At 42.5% G+C, this 22,721-nt stretch overlaps 1 protein-coding gene across 1 annotated transcript; it reads right to left on the bottom strand.

The window, feature by feature from the left end:
- Window positions 1–1,924: 1,924 nt before the first annotated feature.
- On the bottom strand, window positions 1,925–10,053 carry kcnb2b (potassium voltage-gated channel subfamily B member 2b). Its single transcript, XM_034109140.2, has 2 exons — window positions 9,599–10,053; window positions 1,925–6,755 (listed from the first exon to the last, which is right to left on the bottom strand). The coding sequence occupies exons 1-2, from the start codon at window positions 10,051–10,053 to the stop codon at window positions 5,279–5,281; spliced, it is 1,932 nt and encodes a 643-aa protein (XP_033965031.1). The 3' UTR covers window positions 1,925–5,278.
- Window positions 10,054–22,721: the final 12,668 nt, after the last annotated feature.

Here is a 22,721-nt window from a genome sequence, read left to right as displayed (position 1 = left end):
TATAAATAGTGCACAAAGACAAAGAGTAGAATAAAATAGGTTGCAGACCAATGTGCAAGGAATTCAGATGAAGTAAACTATATATGTGTCAGAAGAAAATGAATACAATAAGCTAAATGTTGCAGAGAATATTTGCAAGTAAATGCAGGAGTCTATACACATGTAAATAGAATAAGATGACCATTGCATGTATATGATATGTGTAATGTGTATTTGTGAAGCGCTTTGAGCATCTGGAAAAGCGCTATAATAAATGTAAGGAATTATTATTATTATTATTATAGACAAGAACAGAATGTAAAATATGAAGAATTCCTTAATTTTTACATCATTTTAAATTGAATATATCTGTGGGTTTTGGACTTTAAGAAAATGGAATGGACATTTTTGTACGGTGTTATTTAGCTGACACTTACAATATGTGTAATTAAAACAGGAAACTCAGAAAAGCATGCATGGTACACTTACTTAAAACAAGCTAATTATTGTACACTAGGATTATCTTTTGCAAGGTGCAGTTAAAACATTAACAACAATAACACATTGTTTGTGTTTGGACAATGAATCCTAACTTGCATATATGTGTCCTGGGGGGAAATGGAATAAATACAAATCAATAAAAACTATGTATAGAAACGCCAGACGTTAAATTCAGAATGTGCAAAAATGTTTATAAGAAAGACGCAGAAAGCTAAAGTAATGTTATATAATGAATGATCATATAAGTAAGTCCTTTAACACATGTAACATTTTTGTATTTATAGAATTTCGTATTTTTAGAGTTCGTGCTTAATGTTCATTTTATTTTATCACACAATTAAATCCAAATGATCCTTAAAGGGCGTAATAATGCATCCAGAAGATGTGACCTCTGAACAGCAGCAGAAAACACACAAAGGCTCGAGTTATATAACATTTATTTGTTATTCTGCATATGCTAATAGACGTAATGGGGAACAATGCTCTACAGAAATGTTGACATACATGTACCATGACAAGTGTTCTGTGGTCACGTGGTGTTCGGGCTACTACATGCATACAAAGATGTTGCTTCTTAAGAAACCGTCCTGCAAGCTGAAATCAAGAGGCAGAATACACGGAACGACGAAAGGACAAACGATGGAGGATCAAGCATTTCAGGGACTTTCGGAAAGCACGCATGAGTGACACGGACAGTCCCGTTCTCTCAGAGAAAATAAACCTTCTTCTCACTCCGCACGGTTTCTTTGAGACATCGTCCCGAGGAGATATGGCTGACCCGTCCCGATCCTTAGTTGTCTCTGTCAGAATGAACTCGAGGACACACGATTAAATAAGGGATGAGAGGTACAAGTTAACGTAGAGAAAATAAATTATGAAATCGACGAACGTAAAGAAAATGAAAAACTATGACGGACCACCGCTGACCTCGCATTTGAACCAAAACAAAGAATTCTGTTTTCCAAAGATAAGTGGATGAGGGTCTTTGATTATTGATTTGGGCGTACAGACAAAAAGGACATATGGACCAACACTTGATTTCATTCCTCCTCTTTAAGGGCCTGTATGTTTCAACCTGGACTCTCCTCTGTACCCCAAGTGTCTAAAAGGGACACCGCGGCTAGTTAAATGGGCTTTAATGTAATTATACGAGGCAATTCCACGCTGATAATGTTTGATTATGCCACTGACCGTTGTAGGTTGTTATGATACGTGTCTGGACATTATCCTACAGAGAATCTCCACGTTTAGCTTGATACGGTCTCGTTGGTTATTGTGGCTTTTTGTTGGAAGACAATGGTTTTAAACACGAGTTAGCAAGAAGAGTACCTGGTCGTTGCAGTACAGGAAGTGTTATCTAAAAGATAGTGGCTGGATATTTAGCCAATCCCAGCCGTGTGGATGCTACGCGAGATTTCATAACGAGATTTCATAACGAGATTTCTCCCTAAGCGACACCTTGTAGAAAGAACATTTCATTCCTCGTTAGGGTCCGACATCAGTATACCAATCTGAGTCTCGGTCAGAGGCAAACACTACTTTTGTTCGCAGTCCATCCACGAGAAAACATTACGTGTTGCAGAATCGTGCTTTTTACACCACTGTATTTCACCTGTAAGTAACAGTCTCAACAAAGCCTAACACTCGCTGTTCATGAAACTGAAAAAAGGAAGAATTCAGTGCTTTGTTTTCACATCTAACCTCGGACAATTGAGAAAGAGGTTTCCAGACCTTGCACTCAAGTGACAGCAGTGCAGAAATACTCAACTTAATAACGGACACAAAGGCAGCGACCAAGATATACTCAAAGTACTAGAACGGGGGTGTCAAACTCAATTTCCTCGTGGGCCACATCAGCATTATGCTTGCACTCAAAGGGCCGGTTGTAACTAAATAAATATACATATATAAATACATAATATATATGAAAGAATGTGTTATATTATATTATTGCCTCGGCATTGGCTTATTATTGGATAGGGTAATAACTTCATAATTAACTACGTCTGAAAGCAGAAGTTGAGGGAAAACAATTGAAAGTCTCTTCATGTCACAACATGAGATGCATTGTGGGACATGTAGTTTATGGGCAACGTGCTTCTGTAAAATAAAATAAGCTAACCTTTCTTAATCCCCGTGGGGAAATGCAGTAGTTTAACAGCAACAGGGTGAGATTAAAACACCGGACAGCACAGATTCACACAGATTAATAACATTAAGGATACATCAAAGATAAATAAATAACTATAAAATAAGAAATAAATTAAAATGAACATATGTAGATATACTGTAAAGTAGTATGTAACCGTATAATAATATTCTTTGCAAGCTCTTGCGGGCCACATAAAATGAAGTCGCGGGCCGGATTTGGCCCCCGGGCCTTGAGTTTGACACCCCTGTACTAGCAGAATAGCAGAATTGCCCATGGGATTACACTGCAGCCTGTTCCGTAGACCAATCACAATCACAATGTGATTTAGGGTCAGAAACATGGGGGAGAAAGACTCCAGGTTGAAAAACATTGACGCTAAACTGTCCTAGCTTCCCCGTATCCCCACCTTCCCTCCAGCCATTGATCACCGCATGGAGAACAACCCGCTCAGTGATCTCTTCCCGTCTGTGCGGTCAGTGAAAGCTCTCCTTCCCGCGCACTGACGGGCGGATGCTTTTGCACAGATCACCCAGGAGGAGGGAGAACATATTGCCGCTCCTTCCCCCCCGGGAGCCAAGACATCAATGTGGATTTGACAACATCACCTTTTCAAAAGAAAGTACAGAAGTATTTGACATTAGCTGTGAAAGAAAAAACAGAGAATCGATCCAATTGGAACATCAGAGAGTTATAGAAAACCTGAGAACTCAATACTTGTTTCTATTACATAAAGACCTGATTTCTCCTATAAAATTAGAACTTTCTGTACAGTGCTATATGAACAAAGCAAAATGACTTGCTACCTTCTCATAAACAGCGGCGTTATGAAAAGGCACGCATCATTTCAACCACCATATGGCAGGAAATTGTGGTCGTGCTCCATTTTGGTTTAGAAAAAATAGAATCACTCTCAACGTTAATTCACAAAAAGCATAAAATCCATTTTGTGTGGCCATTGAAATCATCTTTAATATCTTAGATCTTAATGTAAATCTAACAGCGATATAAAAGGCCCAACGTGGTCAATTTGGATTTCCCACAGATAAATTTAAGGTCCATTAATATCTGGCATTAAAGCATTCTGCCAGATATATAAAAAAAAGTCAAATTGCATTGTGAGATTCTGCTAAATTGTAATTGCGTCATATTAAAGATACAACATTTGAAAAATACAAGTAATTTTCTGCCTGTACATTTACAAATCCCGTAGACAGAAAATAAAGTGCCACATTTCTTGGCCTGCATAGATTGCAGTTTGCGGTATTGCACATTCCACACCTCTCTCCGTGAGAACAGAAAACATGAGAATAATAATAAAATAAATCACCCACGTACTTCCTGTCCGGGTTTGTGTGGCGTTCACAAACACACTACGAGTACTCAGCAAAGTGGAACACAAAGTATTCCAGCGATAGGAATCAAAAAAAGGCAACAGACAACGGGTATTTTCAGTCAGCGTGAAACAGAAGCCAGCACGAAGACGAGAGAAAGAGATAAATTAAGTTTTAAGTTTGACTGAAAATAGATTTGTTCACAATAAATACAATCCAAGACACGACGGATATACAAAAGAAAAACGCCTCAGCAGGATGGGAGAAAGTCGCACGGACGAATCGACGGGGACACAATGCAGGAAAAGAAAGCATAAAGAAACTAAAACACAACTACCGTCTTAATACATGTATGTTCCTATGCAGCTGAGATAGATGAAGCTGTGCTTGGTTTGGTCCGTCTTATCAGAAGGAATATCGTCTTCTCCGCGTTCGCCTGTCCCTCTCAAAAAGATCATTATCGTGTGATATCTGTGGCCACATCTACCGTGCTGAATAAATAACTCGGTTTTATCGGATGTCACTCGCCTCACAGATTTATCTCTACAATCTACGTCTATTCTTAGAGCTACTTTTAGATGTATATCTGAGCAAGGTCTCGAACCTCGTCGCAACTTCTGAACCCACCGAGTAAATATCTAGATATTTGGCGACGACGGGTGTGTTTTGGGGGAGGTGTTTTTGTCCATTGAATATCAACCGAACAGTCGTTATGACAACCAAAAGCAATAATGTTACAGTTTCATACAGCATTAATCACACGGACATTACAGGGTCGTCATGGGAACACTTTGCATTTCCGCAAAAGGTAATGATATGTTTTTTTTTTAATTTTTTTTTTTTAAATAGGTCGCTACGATGCAACGCCCGGTCGAGGGCTTTCAATTTCCTCTTCTCCCTTTTCACATTTGTACTTTCAGAGATGCCTTTAGATGTCCCAGTATTTACAGTGGAGCGCTTTCAGCAAACTAAGCACCGTAAAATATATGTCTTTTTTTTAAATGCATGCTTTTTACAGATAAGTCCCTCTGTGCATTTCCTTCTTTTGCTAGAAAAGGAGACGGTCATTATGTACATCGGGGGGAGAAAAGTGTCCACATGTAAGTTGATGAATTCCCTCCAGAGCCTCCTCTTCAAGCCCCAAAAGTCTTCCAGATTCTGCACCTTTTTCAGCAACACACAACGACACAAGTAAAAGGGACTCGTCATGCCATGCAAAAATATCTTTCACTACGACTGCACCGTGTCTTTTCTCCTGTCTGCCGGGCTGAGGTTGCAGTGGGTCTTATCGTCCAATGGGAAGCTTACTCTACAGTCACATGCTGGTTTCGCAGCTCGGAGACAGGCTGCCATCCCCCGGTATCAGGTGGATATCGGAGGTGAACATGTGGTTCTCTACTTTGTGTCCATTCTGGTTGCTTTCAGCCTTCACGTCCTCTCCTTGCGCGCAATGTTGTGCTGAATTGGGCGACAACGGTGAAACTGAAGCGCCTGCGACCTCCATCCGATGCTTTTCCTCGTGGTTTTCCGTGGATTCATGTTCGTCACCCGGGGGAGTGTCTACCACCAGCCGTTTGGGCGACAGAGGACACGTTTCCTCCTCTGAAATGGGAAGCAGTTCTTCGGTGCTGGGGATGAGAGGAGACGTCTCTCCGTCCGGGGTCTCGTCCTCCAAAATGCTGGAGCTAATGTCTCCAGGAGACGTGGTGCTGGGCGGAGTCAACGGACCTTCAGCGGGCGATTTGGGGAAGTTGGCGTTCAAACCTTTTATTGTGAGAGCGTCAGTCCCCCTCGAAGCAGCCTCCAAAGCGCTGTTTTCAAAGCTCGCCTCCTTTAGAAGCTCCGATCCGTCACCTGCGGATTCGTAGAGGCCGTCTTTGAGTTGGACGCCCTCATCCATGGACCTCAGCTCCAGATAGGGAGGCGCCCTCGGGTGCCTGAGTCGACATGGCCCAGTGTCTTCCTTTCTGTAAGCAGAGTCTTTTCTGTCGGACGAGCAGGACTGCACCTCCGTCATCTCCAGCTCGACTTCCTCTTTTAAAGTAGCGTTGGGGCTTTGGGGTTTCCGCGGGGACACGGGCGCCGTCGTGCTCAACGTGCTCATGGAGCTGTTGAGGTTGCTCAGAGACTGGGATTTGCTCATCTGGTTGTACATCTCCTCCAGTTTCTGCACATTCAGGTGCTGCGGGGTGCGGCTCATCCTCTGCGGACTCCCTGTGGTGTTGACGGTGACGTGTTGAGGCGAATTCTGCATCTCTGGGTTTTGGCTCGCCGGAGATTTCAGGTCTGACTCGGAGGAGGCGTGCCTGGGGGTGCTGCCCCAGCGTTCGGGCGACATGTGGTTCTCCAGGGAGGTTTTGTCCTCTCCTTTCTGCACCACCACGTCCATCAGCTCCATACTGCGCGCGAAGGCGTCTTTGAGGTTCATGGACACGATGCTGCCGTTCCTCTTGGCTCTCTCCAGCGCCTCCCTCCGCTTGATGGCCTTCTCCTGCCTCTTCTGCTCCTTGTAGAACTCGGAGAAGTTGTTCACGATGATGGGGATGGGCAGAGCAATCACCAGAACTCCCGCAATGCAGCAAAGCCCCCCGACTATTTTACCAAGCAACGTCTGTGGGTAAATGTCCCCGTATCCCACCGTGGTCATCGTGATGGTCGCCCACCAGAACGACGCGGGGATGCTGGTGAACTTCGTGGCGTCTTCATCCTTCTCAGCGAAGAACACCAAGCTGGAGAATATCATGATGCCCATGGCGAGAAACAAGATGAGCAGACCCAGCTCGTTGTAGCTCCTGGAGATAAGACGAGAATCAGAATCAGGTTGACTTAATGCATACATACAAGTAAAACAAGAATTAAAAACACAGGTAGAGAACTAGAAACATATTTATAATAATGCAGTTAGAGATAAGATAAGACTTTATTCATTGTTGTGCCAGAGTTACGAACATACAATAATCAAAGCAGCATAATGATAGTAGTACACTAACAGTGCAGTACAAAATTAATGTAAATATTAATATTAGTTAGTAGTGAAAAAACCGTAGTGGTAGTTACGTAATTGCACGTTATTTATCGAACATTATTAATAATAATTATAATGCACATGTTATAGCAGCGAGTGTTTTGTAATGATGGTAATGGTATTTATATAGTATATACAGTGGCGACTGGTCATTAGGGGCACACAGCGCCACCTAGTGTCAGCAGAAAGTATTAAAATAATGATTACAACAAAATAAATAAATAAATATATTAAATATATTTTAAGATCATGTTTAATCATCTGATTCGTCTCATTGCTGTTTTAGTCTGTTCTTCTAATTAGTGTCTACAGTGTGAGCCTATTGAGCTGTTTAGAGCCATGTGGGACAAGACGCGACCCTGCCCCTCCCTCTCTCTGTCTGAGTGAACGGCGACTGTAAAAACTACACTGCGCATGCTCAGAGTATTTTCCTATGTAATGTGTGTGGCAAAAAATAATGACCAGAGGGGCAAAGTGCTGCCATCCCCACCATACGCCATCTCACATCACTCAGAGCTGATTGGCTGTAAGTACGTGTGCCGCGAAAAGTGTGGTGTGTGAAGAGGAGACGAGAGACGCGTCCTAAAACCAGGAAGTAAGCTGCGCATGGCTTCCCTCCACAAAAAAGCAATGAGATTTCTCCATAGGATTTTAGAAAATAGCTCAAGATAAGATCTGTGGGAAACGTAGCTGTTAGATAAATGCACGTTTTGTTCAGCCGGATAATATCCACATGTCTACCTACTTTTATCATTTTCGAATCATAAATCCATCATTTAGATTTATGATAGACTTTTGAAAATACAAGAAGATAAGGAGGACTTTTACAAAAAAGTAATAGAGATTTTTGTCCAGAGGGATAGGCAAATGGACTTCATCTTCAAGTCAAGGTAAGACTGCAATGTTATTGAAAATGGGATCTTACTAAGAGAGAACAATTCAATATTTAAATGATACAATTAATTTTTTTTGGGTATCCTTCTGTTGAACTGTCTGTTTACAATTAATTGAAGCGTCAGACTAAAAAGGCTTTTAATATTATATTTTGATTTAGGTCAAAATATAATATTTGTAAACCTGAAGAGCCGGAGCCTCAGCAGCCATGAACCTCTCTGCAGAAGCTTCTAGACATCTGAGTGTTTGTGCCCCACCACTTTTGTACATATAGAAACGCCACTGAGTATATATATATAGTTTTTTTGGAGATAAGGCAGGTAATACCAGATTATGTTCTTCTCCCTGCTCCTTTTCGGTACGGTGTGTTTATAGAGACATGTTTTGTACATAAGAAAAGAGAATACAGAGAAAAGACAACTTAAACTGAACTAATGTGTGTTTAAAAAAGAGGAATAGTTTCAGCGGAAACTTAAAGGAACCATGGGGTCGGATTAGAATTTCCAAAGGGGAGTTCGTTTAGCTTGAACTAAAGGATAAGTTAAAAAAGAAAGTAGAAAGAAAGTGAGGTCATAGAAAACTATTTCTGCTAAAAAGTGAGCGATGATTGAGAGTCAGAGCGAAACAGTTCAGATGTGTGTGTCTCACACCGCGCTGTACCTTTAATTCATGTTCCTTTGCTATCTTTGCTTTCAGTTAGTGTTTTTAAATGTCCTTTCCTAATATGTGTCTTCATGTCTCTCATGTTTGTGAAGCACTTTGAATTGCCTTGTGTTGAAAGCTGCTGTATAAATAAACTTGCCTCACGTTAAGGCTGCGGTCACACGAGGACGAAAACGGTCGTTTGCGTTACTGTTTAGTGTCATATAGACCGTTCGGCCACACGAGGACGACCGAATACGGCACTAAACGACTGCGGAGACGATAACGGGTCCCAAGGTGGATAGAACGGCATACGCAACGCTCTGGGGGGTCCAACGGCTCCGTGTGTACGCCCTATACGGTCATGTTCTGATAATGATGAGGCAATAGCCCCGCCTCTCCCCACCTCTGCTGCTCACCCCCGCGTCAAAGTAAACTGCACTGAATTCAGATTATTTATCTTTCTCTCGATATGGACCTACACGCGAGTGAAGTCTAATCTGACAGGACGGAGACACCTCTCAAACTACCTAATTATAAATATGTTTATTTTTACTGTCGGCCGGGTCACTGATTACTGGATGAGCTGCTGCATGAGACAGACACTGATGCTGAGAGAGAGGGAGGAAAAGAGAGGCTCCGTGTATTTTATTATTATATTATATAGAGTCGTTATTCATTTGTTTTAAAGCTCAATAAATAACAAAGAAGACCTTTGACCGGCACTTTTATAATTTTGTCCGGAAGATTTAAACTTTAATACACGTTGACTGGCGAATAAACAGAAGGGCAACCATGACAACCACGCTTCTTCGCTGCTTTTGTGGAGGAAGTTACAGCGCCACCTACAGGCTCCTGTACTGCAGCTTCTCCAGCGGTTGGAGCTAAACGGAGCGGTCTCGTGTGGACAGACACTATCCGGATAACTATTGCGTGTGGACGGAAGCTTGTTTGCGATTGCGTTAATCCTATGCGTTTAGCCGTTTTCGTCCTCGTGTGGCCGCAGCCTAAGTTGTGCATACCATGAACGGAACAAATACAAATGAACGGAACAAATACAAGTGAAATATGTACCGTTTCAAGGTGAAGCCCAGAGACTGGAGGCCCGTGGAGTGCCTGGCCAGCTTCAGGATCCGCAATATCCTCATGATCCTGAAAATCTGCACCACGCGGCGCACGTTCTGAAACTGCAGCACGCTCTTGTTGGACTCCGTCAGGAAGAGGGTGACGTAGTACGGCAAGATGGCCAGCAGGTCGATGACGTTCAGCGGGCCTTTGAAGAACTTCCACTTGTTGGGCGAGGAGAGGAAACGGAGGAGATACTCCATGGTGAACCAGGCGATGCACACCGCCTCCACGTGAGCCAGCTGAGGGTTATCGCTCGCCTGACCAAACTCATCCATCACCTGCAAATCCGGCAAAGTGTTGAGAGAGAGAGCGATGGTGGAGAGGATGATGAAGAGGATCGAGATGATGGCCAGAATCTGGAGAAGAGAGGAAGAACATGTTAGAAAAGACAACAGGAACATACGATGATACTTTAACGGTCAGATCAAGTCTGAATTGGACTTGCATCCCAGCAGCTCCGTGTGTAACATCTGTTGTGTAATAGAAGCTTCGAATGAAGAACAAAGCGAGTCCAAACTGAACGTGTTTACTTTATATTAATTTAACAGTTTCCAACAAGAACGGTGGAAGACGGAGAAAATGCACTCGACGCATAAGGCGCGTTCACACCGCGGTACTTTCCACCGCTCCCATGTTTTATTTTGTGTTGCCATAAGTTAGTCTCTCTGCGTTTCTGCGCTGGGCTAATGCTAATGCTAATAATGCTAATGCGAGGATAATAAAATGGCGGCTTCACAAAACTTTTCATGGGAGCCTGCCTGCAGACCTCCACCCTCAGGACAGTTCCGGTGCAGACCTCCACTCTCAGGACACCTCCACTGTCAGTACAGGAAGTGACGATTCTGACGCGTTTTTTTCCCACCCACCGAAGGACTCGTTTGATGGAAGTTTTCAAATCACAATGGAGACTCATCACGGAGGTGATAAGTCCGACCACCGTGCACTTTGGGTCGACCTTGGTCAAGCCCTTTTGACCCCCCCAGCCTGGTTCTCGTAAAAGTGTTTCGCTCAAATGACACCATGGAGGAATGTAACGGGAGTTGACAGGGGACTCTGCCCTTTTTTTTGGCTATTTCACCCGGTTTCTACCGGGGACATTGCCCGGTCTCGGGTGTCGCCCCACGGCCTGTGTCCAGCCCCCCCCCCACACACTCATCCCTATATTAACGGATTTTGACCATTTTTGTTGCATTTTTCTCCTCTCACTGATCGAATGGCAAACGCGACCCACTGTCGGAGGGCCTCCGCGCCGGCCGATATGAAGCGTGACCAAGACGCACCGTCCAGGGGTCCCACGGGTCCCGCAGTGGGGTGGAGGTTCCCAGCTGGAACCTCTCCACCTCCGCCGCGGTGCACCCGGCAAACACGGTTGTTTCTCGAACCTTCCACTGTTGTCTAGCGGGTGTAACTAAAATACAAGATGTCGTATTTATATATATAACTAAATATATATATCTATATAGATATATCTATATAGATAATAAGTGTCAGTGCTATTTTATGTTGTATTAGCGTGCATTTCCTGTTCGGAAAGTGGTGCTGTACTGAGAGTAAACAATACAAGGTGTCCCTATTTTTATATATATCTATATACTTTATGTATATAATAAGTGTCAGTACGATTTTATCAGACATAGGAATCTTTTTCTCCCACGAAAGTCCCTGCTCTCTAGCAGGGACGGAAAAGGGGGTAAAAAGGTTCTGATTAACTAATTTTAGTTCCGTCTCTTTTTGGTGTGAACGCGAAATTTCGGAACTAAATCTGTACTAAAGTGGGAAAAGTACTGCGGTGTGATACATTTCAGAATCATAACAGGAAGGTGTAAGAGCAGGACACATACATGCACTTCAAAATAAAGCGTTTCCTGTGAAACATTATACTCTGTCAAGAATCAAATAAACAAATGTTTTTACTGCCTTGAATAAAATAAGTTACAACAACATGAACAGACAAATATCAACACACAATACATGAACAACAAACAACAAACATTTAACAACACAATCACAGAGGAAACGTGCTCAAAGAGCCTTCATTGGATCTGGGCTCCGTCGTTACTGAGAGGACGGACTGGAGCCCACGGGAGAAGATGCAGGAGAGGCTGAATGGATGTAATGGAAATGAATGCATGTCGACGTTTAGTTTGGACAGGAGACGATGGCGCGGTAATGGGAAGAAGAGAAGGAACCAAATGATTCATTAAATCAACTTTGATGGATGGACTTTAAAGTGAGGACGCCATTTAAATAGGGAGGGAAAGTAGGTCAGAAATCTATTTTGGAAATTGGAGAGGTGTGTGTGTGTGTGTGTGTGTGTGTGTGTGTGTGTAGGACACTGTGTGTGTGTGTGTGTGTGTAGGACACTGTCTGTGTGTGTGTGTGTGTGTGTGTGTGTGTGTGTGTGTGTGTAGGACACTGTGTGTGTGTGTGTGTGTGTGTGTGTGTGTGTAGGACACTGTGTGTGTGTGTGCGTGTAGGACACTGTGTGTGTGTGTGTGTGTGTGTGTGTGTGTGTGTGTGTAGGACACTGTGTGTGTGCACTGTGTGTGTGTGTGTAGGACACTGTGTGTGTGTGTGTGTGTAGGACACTGTTGTGTGTGTGTGCGTGTGTAGGACACTGTGTGTGTGTGTGTGTGTGTGTGTGTGTAGGACACTGTGTGTGTGTGTGTGTACACTGTCTGTGTGTGCCTGTCTATGTGTGTGTGTGTGTGTGTGTGTGTGTGTAGTACACTGTGTATGTCTGTGTGTGCACTGTCTCTCTCTCTCTGTGTGTGTGTGTGTGTAGTACACTGTGTCTGTCTGTGTGTGTGTGCACTGTGTGTGTGTGTGTGTGTGTGTGTGTGTGTAGGACACTGTGTGTGTGTGTGTGTGTAGTACACTGTGTATGTCTGTGTGTGCACTGTCTCTCTCTCTCTGTGTGTGTGTGTGTGTGTGTGTGTGTGTGTGTACAATGTGTGTGATGAGAGGATAAAAGGACTTTGGCTCCACCTGTTGGCTTCAGTCTATAAATCCCTCGCTCTCTCAGGATATCAATGTTTGCTTTCGGTGATAAAAGAAATGCATCTTCAAACTGAAACCGTCTGTCCGCTCTCTCAGAAGAAGTCCCAACGCTTCGCTCTCGTTCCCTGTGCGCTCGGCTCAGTGACTGAATGGGAAAGAACAGCCTGTGTAATCCTGCCAGGTCAGCGCTTTACCTTGACCGGGATTTATTGACCTAGATCAGGGGTGTCAAACTCAAGGCCCGGGGGCCGAATCCGGCCCACGACTTCATTTAATGCGGCCCCACAAGAGCTTGCAAAGAATATAATATTTTTATTATACGGTTACATGCCGATTTACAGAAGCACGTTGCCCATAAACTACATATCCCACAATGCATCTGAAATGTAACTTTTTTCTCAGAATATAATTTTTTTCTCAGAATTAGATTTTTGTTTAATCATTTAGTGACATTCTCAGTGAAGAGACTTGCAATAATCCAATGCAGAGGCAATAATGTAATATAATACATTATTTTATATATATTAAATATTTATATATGTATTTTTATATATAGTCTTAAAGTTACAACCGGCCCTTTGAGTGCAACCATAATGCTAATGTGGCCCGTGAAGAAATTGAGTTTGACACCCCTGACCTAGATGGATTAAATGTGGCCTTAATTGTAAGAGGTCTGTTTTGAATGAGAGTGTGTGAGTAATGTAAGGCGACTGACTGTGTGCTGCAGAGTGAGAAGTATCTTCTGTAGTCGCTCCATGTTTCACCAGAGCAAAAAGCAGAGCCTCTTTACAGCGCTGCAGGGATTAGCTGATGCCCTTTTTCTTTTCACAGCTCCACTCTGAGTCTCCTCCCACACAGGTGGAGAGTATCTGTCCTGCACACTATAGCACTGCAATCCTTCAACAACTCCAATCCAGAGCACGGAAACAATCTGCATTCGTCCTCTATGACCCGAGCTATATACAACCTATTCAAATCTAACGAGACCAGATTGAAGCGGCTCCGACAAGATGGGAAAACAAGGCTCGCTGAATACTGATCACACGCCGTTTCCTTTGGGACTAAAAGCGAAAGCAATGCAGGGATAGAGCTCAAGGATTTAGGGGTCAGACATTTCTATATAGTCCATCCATTAGCCTCTGGCACACAGGGAGAAAAGTGGCTGTACTCTCATGACACTGCCTGGAATAAAGCTACGAAATTCGCTCTGTTAGGCGAGAGAAAAGGGGGAAGGAGACGCAGAAGTGGTGCCGTGGCTAAATGAATGCCTCGGCTGCTGATTAGGTTAAACCTATTGGCAGCTAAGTGAGGTGTCTCGGAGAGGATGCACAACGCTTCACGACTTCTGGCGAGAACATTTGAGGCTCGTCGTCCGGTGCCAAGCCTTCGAGCCCGGAGAACCTGTCGCAGAACGCCTTGGCACCGAAGACTAGATTAGGTACAAAGGGAAGTGGTAGCGTGCAAAGAGCTCGACCGTGACGACAGACTTTTAGAAATAGCTCTGGTTCAGGACGGGAACTTCAGGGAAGCATTTCATCGTGCATCGCGACATAAAAACGTTGATTTTGAGCAAAGACAACTATGAGAAACTGAAAAAAACGCCAAGGTGTAAGAGTGTAAACAGCTACCAGTCCCGTAAACAAAGATATCCAGAAATGAAGTAGATTCGGCAGCTGCACGGATTATTTCTCACCCTTATCATTCGCAGAAACACAACTTGGTGAACTGTAAAAGAAATCCAAAAACAAGCTGTCAAGTTGATTTGGTTCAAAATAGTTTTAAGCAAGGAGTGAAGCCAAGCGACTTTGAGATGCATCGTGACTTCAAAACGTTAATTTTGAGCAAAGAATACTATGAAAACCGCGAAGGTGCAAGAGTGTAAACATATCCTTATCCTTACCAAGTTTATTTGGTTTCAAATCTGTGAGCAGAGCATGGAGGTTTCTCTCAGTTTATACGCTTATTGGTAATAAATTAAACAGCCCCAATTATTCAGCCACTTAGAGAAAAACCAACACGTTCTCACTCCCAACCCGTCACATGTTGACGGTCGGTCAGGGCCCCTCCACGTCAGGGTACCCCTTGAGAGTCAGTTTTCAACGGGCAGGGCGTCCCATAGACCTCCATAGACCTCCCATAGCGTTGATAATAGACGCCATGAGAACGCTCCCCGGCGGTCGGTTGTTATTGTCAATATTAATATAATAATGATTTATTTTGTAATAACTCGATTTCGCCGATGTTCTTGTTTCCCCAGCTGGTCGACACCTTTGAGCAGAAACAAAGGCTACATTAATGTATTACATCGATGTTAATCCATGTGTGTGGATGTGGAATTAATGGACGTGCCGTTGTGCGATTGTGTTGCCAGGCAACGCAATATTTTACAACCTCTTCAACTACAACCCTAATTATATTTTAAAACATTTTAGAAGGCCTCACGAAATACTTTAATGTAAATTTAAATGTGAAGGGATGTGTGTAATGTGGTGATTACATTATTCACCCGCGGATCTATGGGTTGGGGTATTGTTCCGCACGGACATTTTAGTTAACCGGACTTCCTGTTGATGTGAAATCCGAAAACATTTAAAGAAAATAATACTTTATTCCGAGTGTGCTTGCTTTTCTCTTTGGAGGTCATCACATAACGGCATTGTAATACACGGTTCGGCTGCATTAAATATCACATATCTGCTGTAGTTCTCTATTTATAGAGCCCTGATGAGAAGACTTCTGGACAAACAGGAAGACCTGCCACCGAAACTGAAAACGTGACGTGGATCATAAATATATCAGCCATTAAACAACATCTTCAATTTCTCTTCACAATACAAGTCTCCTTGTAGTATCAACACTAATTCGGCTGACTTTTATATTTGATCCAATCGGTATATTGGTATATTTACACCATAACGGTGCACAGCTGATAGAAAGGGACACCTGGTGGTTAAAGCACGTTATTGAAATGTATTATTTGTATTATTAGATATTAATAGGAAACGCAGACAGACAAACTACGGCTTTATTTAAACATTAAAGAATACTTTAGGTTAAGGTCTTATTTTGAATAAGAAAAAAGCTTTGGGGGGATAAATATTAAGCCTGACAAAGTACTAATATATTGCTTTCCTGCGATGTTAACTACTGCATGTTTAAGCACTTATTTTAACTGATATTATACGTATTGTACTCTTATAAGATGTATGTAGATAGTATAAGAAGTGTGCAGAATACGACAGTTTAATGGTGGAGGTACACATATTGATAGATGTCTTGTGATGCACTGTTGAGGAACCTGCGACCAAAGTTTTTAATCTCCGACCTTGTCAAGTATTGAATACTCAATAAATAAAGAACACAGAATTATTAAATATAAAACACAGAATTTGTGTGATTATACTAAATGATTTACAAATAAACACCACTGCATATTTACAACCGTTACACATGCTGATGTAACGCAAATGTTCCAACTTGGGATCAATAAAGTATATCTGATCTTAAGCTGATCGATGGCTACTGCCATATTTGCACAATGTGCCTCTGAACCTTGACAAGTGCATGTTTCAGGCTCATCAGTGAACAACAGGAGGGGTGACAGACCTGAGACCAGCTGTTAAATAAAGCTCTTCTGACCTTAGCTGGCATGTGGGTATATATATATATTAATGCTGCCCATTATGGGCACAAGCAATTTTCACCCATTTATTAATTATATGTTTTAAATGTGAGTGTTTCCTGTCCCCTAAACCTCCAGGGATGTACACAGTTTAATACTGGCAACTTCTTATTATGGGAAATACGAAAACGTCTTTTAAAACTACAACTCCCAGTAGAGACGTGCCATAGAGAACATGTTGCGAAACAGAATAGCCAGCATGTGTAGTTCTGGGGACGGGGTGGGGGAGGGGGGACGCGGTGGACCCATTCCAATCCAGTTTTGGACAGTCTGCCGTGGTTCCATCCCATTTCAAGTGCTGTTCGATGCACACTCAAACATCCAATCACAGAGCTTGAGGACTATCACGGGGTTTGTCAAGCGGAGCGGAGAGAATACTTATTTCCGGGTGTAATATTCTCTTACTATGAGCTGCTCCGACCCTCGGTCCTGACGGACTCCAACTTGTGTTTATTAATCAAACAAATAAATAAACACAAGGATAACTGTGTGTGGTTTAGAAAAGAATACAAAATTAGAAGGAAAAAACGATGAAACAATACAGATGTTAGTTTTCTGAGCCCCTACTCTCCCCATAACTGACGGCAACAAACGTCCTACATTATTCAATTAAAATAAAGAAGTAAAAACAGTAAGTGTGGCTTGATGTTGAGAAAGAAAAAGGTTTCTAAACTCGTCTATTACCAACGTGCAGGGAGCTCGATGCAAGTCCTCCCTTTAGGTCAATCGTTCTTTAAAAGGATGAATAATCGTTACTTAGTTTCACACCTCCTGCCTGAGAGGACACAGGTCATCTCTGTCTCCTCAACACACACACACACACACACACACACACACACACACACACACCCCCCCCCCCCGAGAAAGTGATTAATGTTTTCACTGACCCACACCCGTGCAATCTCACCTTCCCCCACGTTTTGACATTTTCTTAGCGCGAGGATGAGGTGGCTTGCATTAACCTCCTGTAATTGAGTGGGAGTCGTTAAGAGGATCCGTTGCTTGGACTCAGTCGGCGCCTGATCTGCATGTGTGGACGCATTAAGAGAAGCATCATGCCGTGAGAGCGGGATTAAAAAAGAAAGAAGCAGAAACGAGCCGCGTCTGTTGAACTGGAAGTGACCCAGCGGAGGGAAGGAACGAAAATAGAGGCGTGTGGCGCAGTGGGTAGTGCGTTGGTGTTTGGATCAGGGGGGCACAGGTTCAAACCCTAACCCAAAACGAAAGCTGAAGTGATTAATATTTAGTACGTCCTTAAGTAAAGTAGTTGTATGGCCTTTTTCTGTCTCTCCTGTGCAGGATCTGACCTCTGACCTCAGGATGCAGCCAGGTCATGTTAAGGCCAGTCGTACCTGATTGGCTTAGACGTGTTATAAACGTCATTCAGCTCTTTAACGATGACTGTGCAGAAACCAGCTTCAACGAGGACAGATGGAGAAAGAGGGAGATTTATCACATGTAAACAATAGGTATCTCCCTGGGTGCTCAGCGCATTCTGAAGCACACTTAAAAAAAGAAAAGAAATCACTTGATGAGTGTTGTTAAAAAAACTCAAACCAGCTGGCTCCACGCCCTCAAGGGACGGCTTGCAAAACGCTTTAATAAAAAAAAAGGCCGACTAACAGAGCTGGGAAGTAGTGGAGTACAAATACTTTGTGAAGTACATTTTTCTGGTATCAGTACTTTACTCCACTACTTATTTTTCTGACGACTTTTTACTTTCTACTTCTCTCATGTTGAACCCAAATACCTGTACTTTCTACTTCTTACATGTTGAACTCTAATACCTGTACTTTCTACTTCTCACATGTTGAACTCAAACACCTGTACTTTCTACTTCTTACATGTTGAACTCAAATACCTGTACTTTCTACTTCTCACATGTTGAACACAAATACCTGTACTTTCTACTTCTTACATGTTGAACTCTAATACCTGTACTTTCTACTTCTTACATGTTGAACTCAAATACCTGTACTTTCTACTTCTTACATGTTGAACACAAATACCTGTACTTTCTACTTCTTACATGTTGAACTCTAATACCTGTACTTTCTACTTCTACATGTTGAACTCAAATACCTGTACTTTCTACTTCTCACATGTTGAACACAAATACCTGTACTTTCTACTTCTTACATGTTGAACTCAAATACCTGTACTTTCTACTTCTCACATGTTGAACTCAAATACCTGTACTTTCTACTTCTTACATGTTGAACTCTAATACCTGTACTTTCTACTTCTCACATGTTGAACTCAAATACCTGTACTTTCTACTTCTTACATGTTGAACCCAAATACCTGTACTTTCTACTTCTTACATGTTGAACCCAAATACCTGTACTTTCTACTTCTTACATGTTGAACACAAATACCTGTACTTTCTACTTCTCACATGTTGAACTCAAATACCTGTACTTTCTACTTCTTACATGTTGAACCCAAATACCTGTACTTTCTACTTCTTACATGTTGAACCCAAATACCTGTACTTTCTACTTCTCACATGTTGAACTCAAATACCTGTACTTTCTACTTCTCACATGTTGAACTCAAATACCTGTACTTTCTACTTCTTACATGTTGAACACAAATACCTGTACTTTCTACTTCTCACATGTTGAACTCAAATACCTGTACTTTCTACTTCTTACATGTTGAACCCAAATACCTGTACTTTCTACTTCTTACATGTTGAACCCAAATACCTGTACTTTCTACTTCTCACATGTTGAACTCAAATACCTGTACTTTCTACTTCTTACATGTTGAACCCAAATACCTGTACTTTCTACTTCTTACATGTTGAACTCAAATACCTGTACTTTCTACTTCTTTACATGTTGAACCCAAATACCTGTACTTTCTACTTCTTTACATGTTGAACCCAAATACCTGTACTTTCTACTTCTCACATGTTGAACTCAAATACCTGTACTTTCTACTTCTTACATGTTGAACCCAAATACCTGTACTTTCTACTTCTTACATGTTGAACCCAAATACCTGTACTTTCTACTTCTTACATGTTGAACACAAATACCTGTACTTTCTACTTCTCACATGTTGAACTCAAATACCTGTACTTTCTACTTCTCACATGTTGAACACAAATACCTGTACTTTCTACTTCTTACATGTTGAACTCAAATACCTGTACTTTCTACTTCTCACATGTTGAACACAAATACCTGTACTTTCTACTTCTTACATGTTGAACACAAATACCTGTACTTTCTACTTCTCACATGTTGAACTCAAATACCTGTACTTTCTACTTCTTACATGTTGAACACAAATACATGTACTTTCTACTTTTCACATGTTGAACACAAATACCGGTACTTTCTACTTCTTAGTACATTTCAAATTCTTTACTTTTACTTGAGTAAAGAAGTTGATTCAGTACTTCTACTTTCACCAGAGTATTTTTAAACAGGAGTATCTGTACTTCTACTTGAGTAAAGGATGTGTACTTCTACCATCTCTGCCCACTAACTCCTCTCTAAGTGTCCTGTCATCAGTGGCAGCCTGTGGTCATGCCCTGCAGCGGCATCATTCATCAGTGTGACGGAGCAAAGAGGAGAAATGGCGACACAGCGGGGGAGGGGTATCGATCGGGAGCACATCACATTATGAGCACTGAGCCGAGCCCTTATCGATCCGAGAGCTCTCATGGACCATGATCCACCTCGGAGGTCTCCACTCGCTCCCTCCCTCTTTTGTGTCACCAATTTGTGCCCCGACAAATTGAGCCGTTCCTCAGGTACGATAATCTTTTGCTGCGAAATCAATCCGGGTGATTATGGCTATGGAAATGCGGATTGATCTCGGGATCCTCTGTGCTATTTCATCTGCCGAGACCACCGCTCCCAGGGGGATAACTGCGTCGATAACTGCGTTTTGACAATCTGCCGATACCGATTTTTCCCGATCCGATCTTTATACAATGCATTAAGAGAAAAAAAAGGTAACAGATAACGGCTGGTCATCCAACGCGATGTATTCAGCTATCTGGGCTGTTATTGGGCTATCTGGGCTGTTATTGTGTTGGCCTTTCATTTTGAAAGTCTCTGAAAGTGTCGGTTGTTTCAGTGCCGTTACCCTGAGTGGCCGCTGTGTACTCGCCGTGTTGTTGTTGGTGTTTGTTTCTCAGGTAGCGTATTAGATTGGTCGCGTTGAACGTCGCTCTGTTCTTTCCACCACGCGGAACCTCTGCCTTGCAAACATTGCATCTGGCTGTTACACTGCCTTCGCTTTCAATTTTATAATACTTCCAAACTCCTGACATGTTCTCTGTCCCGACTCCCGAGTCACCAGCTGAACGTAGCCTCTCGTTAGCTTGCTGCTACTATCAGACACTGCGCCCACTCTGTTGCTTTCAGAGGAATAAGCAACCAGGTCTGAAAACAAGCCCAACAGAAAGCAACACATACATGATGTTGTGTAATTTTAAACCAAAACTAAGTCCTCTGGATGACTTTAAGACGTGAACATGGTCATTTTTGTTTTGTAACATTACATTTAAAAAAAAATGTTATAAAAAAAAAAAAAAAAAAAATCCCGATCCCCGATTTTTTTCTCCCGATCCCCGATTTTTTTTAAATCACGTGATCGGCTCCGATCCCCGATCACGTGATCGGATCGGGACATCTCTAATTAAAACCCTAACTTTACACGAACCAGTCGGCGAGTTCACTCCATGACTCAGGAATAGGTCGGACTCCTAAATGTCCACAAATTCTGTTAGCGAGCCTTTACCGGCAATTAATGAGAGCACTAAGTGAATATGGCATTCTTAAGGAAGCTGGCACACACACTTTAAAGGTGGGGTAGGTAAGTTTCAGAAACCGGCTCGAGATACACTTTTTGTTATATTCCATGGAATGCTCTCAACATCCCGATAGCAATGAATATCTGAAGTGCTTTGACAAAAAATCCATACAAAAACGTCATCTGTAGAAACCGTAATACTGTAAAAAGTACAACCAATCCGATTGGATGGCCTACCTGCCTGTCAGCCTTCCATCGGGGCACACACTGATCTCGTGCCCTCATTGGTCATGTGCGCGTTCGTGTGTGTTGGAGGAGGGGCTCTGTAAGGAAGTGGTACATTTTCTCCGGTTGTGTATTTTCAAATTCTAGCGATCTCGAGCCGGTTTCTCAAACTTACCTACCCCACCTTTAAGAGAGATTTATAAAGCATGGATAGTGAGGCTATGACTTGAATACATGCACCCTTTAGAGCAGTGGTGTCAAACTCAATGTCATCACGGGCCACATCAGCATTATGGCTGCACTCAAAGGGCCGGTTGTAACTTTAAGACTATATAAACATACATAAATATTTAATATATATAAAATAATGTATTATATTACTTTATTGCCTCTGCATTGGATTATTATCGGATAGGGTAAAAACTTCATAAATAACTACGTCTGAAAGAAGAAGTCTGGGGCAAATAAGTGCAAGTCTCTTCAGTGCGAATGTCACAAAATTATTTTAAAAGAAAATCAAAATTCTGGAAAAAAAGTGACATTTTGAAAAAAAAGTAACAATAAAAAAAAAAATCAAATGTCTGATGCATTGTGGGACATGTAGTTTATGGACATCGTGCTTCTGTAAACCGGCCTGTAACCGTATGATAAACATATTACATTCTTTCAGAGCTCTTGCGGGCCACATGAAATGAAGTCGCGGGCCGGATTTGGCCCCCGGGCCTTGAGTTTGACACCCCTGCTTTAGAGACTCGAGACATCTTCACTCGCGCTCCGTCAGGGTTCTGCGGCTCGAGTGGCGAACGCCCGAAGACTTCACAGAAGAGCAGAGAGATATTTGGAGGAATGCCCACAATTTGGGCCTCAATTTTAAAAGCATTAGTCTTCGGGCGAGATCATCGAGGTCATAAAGCAGTGGGGAGAAAAATGGCAAAGCTGATTCGACTGAAACTGGTGCGATATGTGCAATTGGAAATATGCAACACAATCTGATAAAGGGAAAGACTCCATCTGGCAACTATTTCTGGCAGCTCCAGCGGGAGTTCAGTCTTCATAATAAAAGCTTACTATCTGGAGGAAAAGCCATTGAGCGGCTGGTATATCTCGATAATTGAGGAGGATATAACCCGTAATGTGGCGTCTTTCAAACTGTGTCACCTACGATTTAATTTGTCATCAGCTCGAAGTATATGGCGCGTCCCTCTGCGCGTCGCAACCTCTAATCAGCAGTGTCGGCCCGATGTGATTAAAGTCTCAGGGTCGAGCTCAGCGAGGTGCCGCGCAGTCAGCACGAGACAAAGTTTGCACAAAGCTTAATGGACACAACTCTCTTTCACTTTCATATCGCCCTCGCTGGAGGCATGCGGCAGCGGGGGGGGGGGGGGG

This window comes from Pseudochaenichthys georgianus, chromosome 20 (genome assembly GCF_902827115.2).
Source record: "Pseudochaenichthys georgianus chromosome 20, fPseGeo1.2, whole genome shotgun sequence".
In the NCBI taxonomy this organism is placed as follows: domain Eukaryota; kingdom Metazoa; phylum Chordata; class Actinopteri; order Perciformes; family Channichthyidae; genus Pseudochaenichthys; species Pseudochaenichthys georgianus.
This window is presented reverse-complemented; position numbering and strand designations above follow the sequence as displayed.

What these genes read in the sequence shown, in the direction of transcription:
- kcnb2b (XM_034109140.2), bottom strand. Translation starts at nt 10,053, where the DNA reads ATGTTCCTGTTGTCTTTTCTAACATGTTCTTCCTCTCTTCTCCAGATT. An exon ending in CTGGGCTTCACCTTGAAACG is followed by an intron (nt 6,756 to 9,598) that starts GTACATATTTCA and finishes TCTTATCTCCAG; the next exon opens with GAGCTACAACGAGCTGGGTC.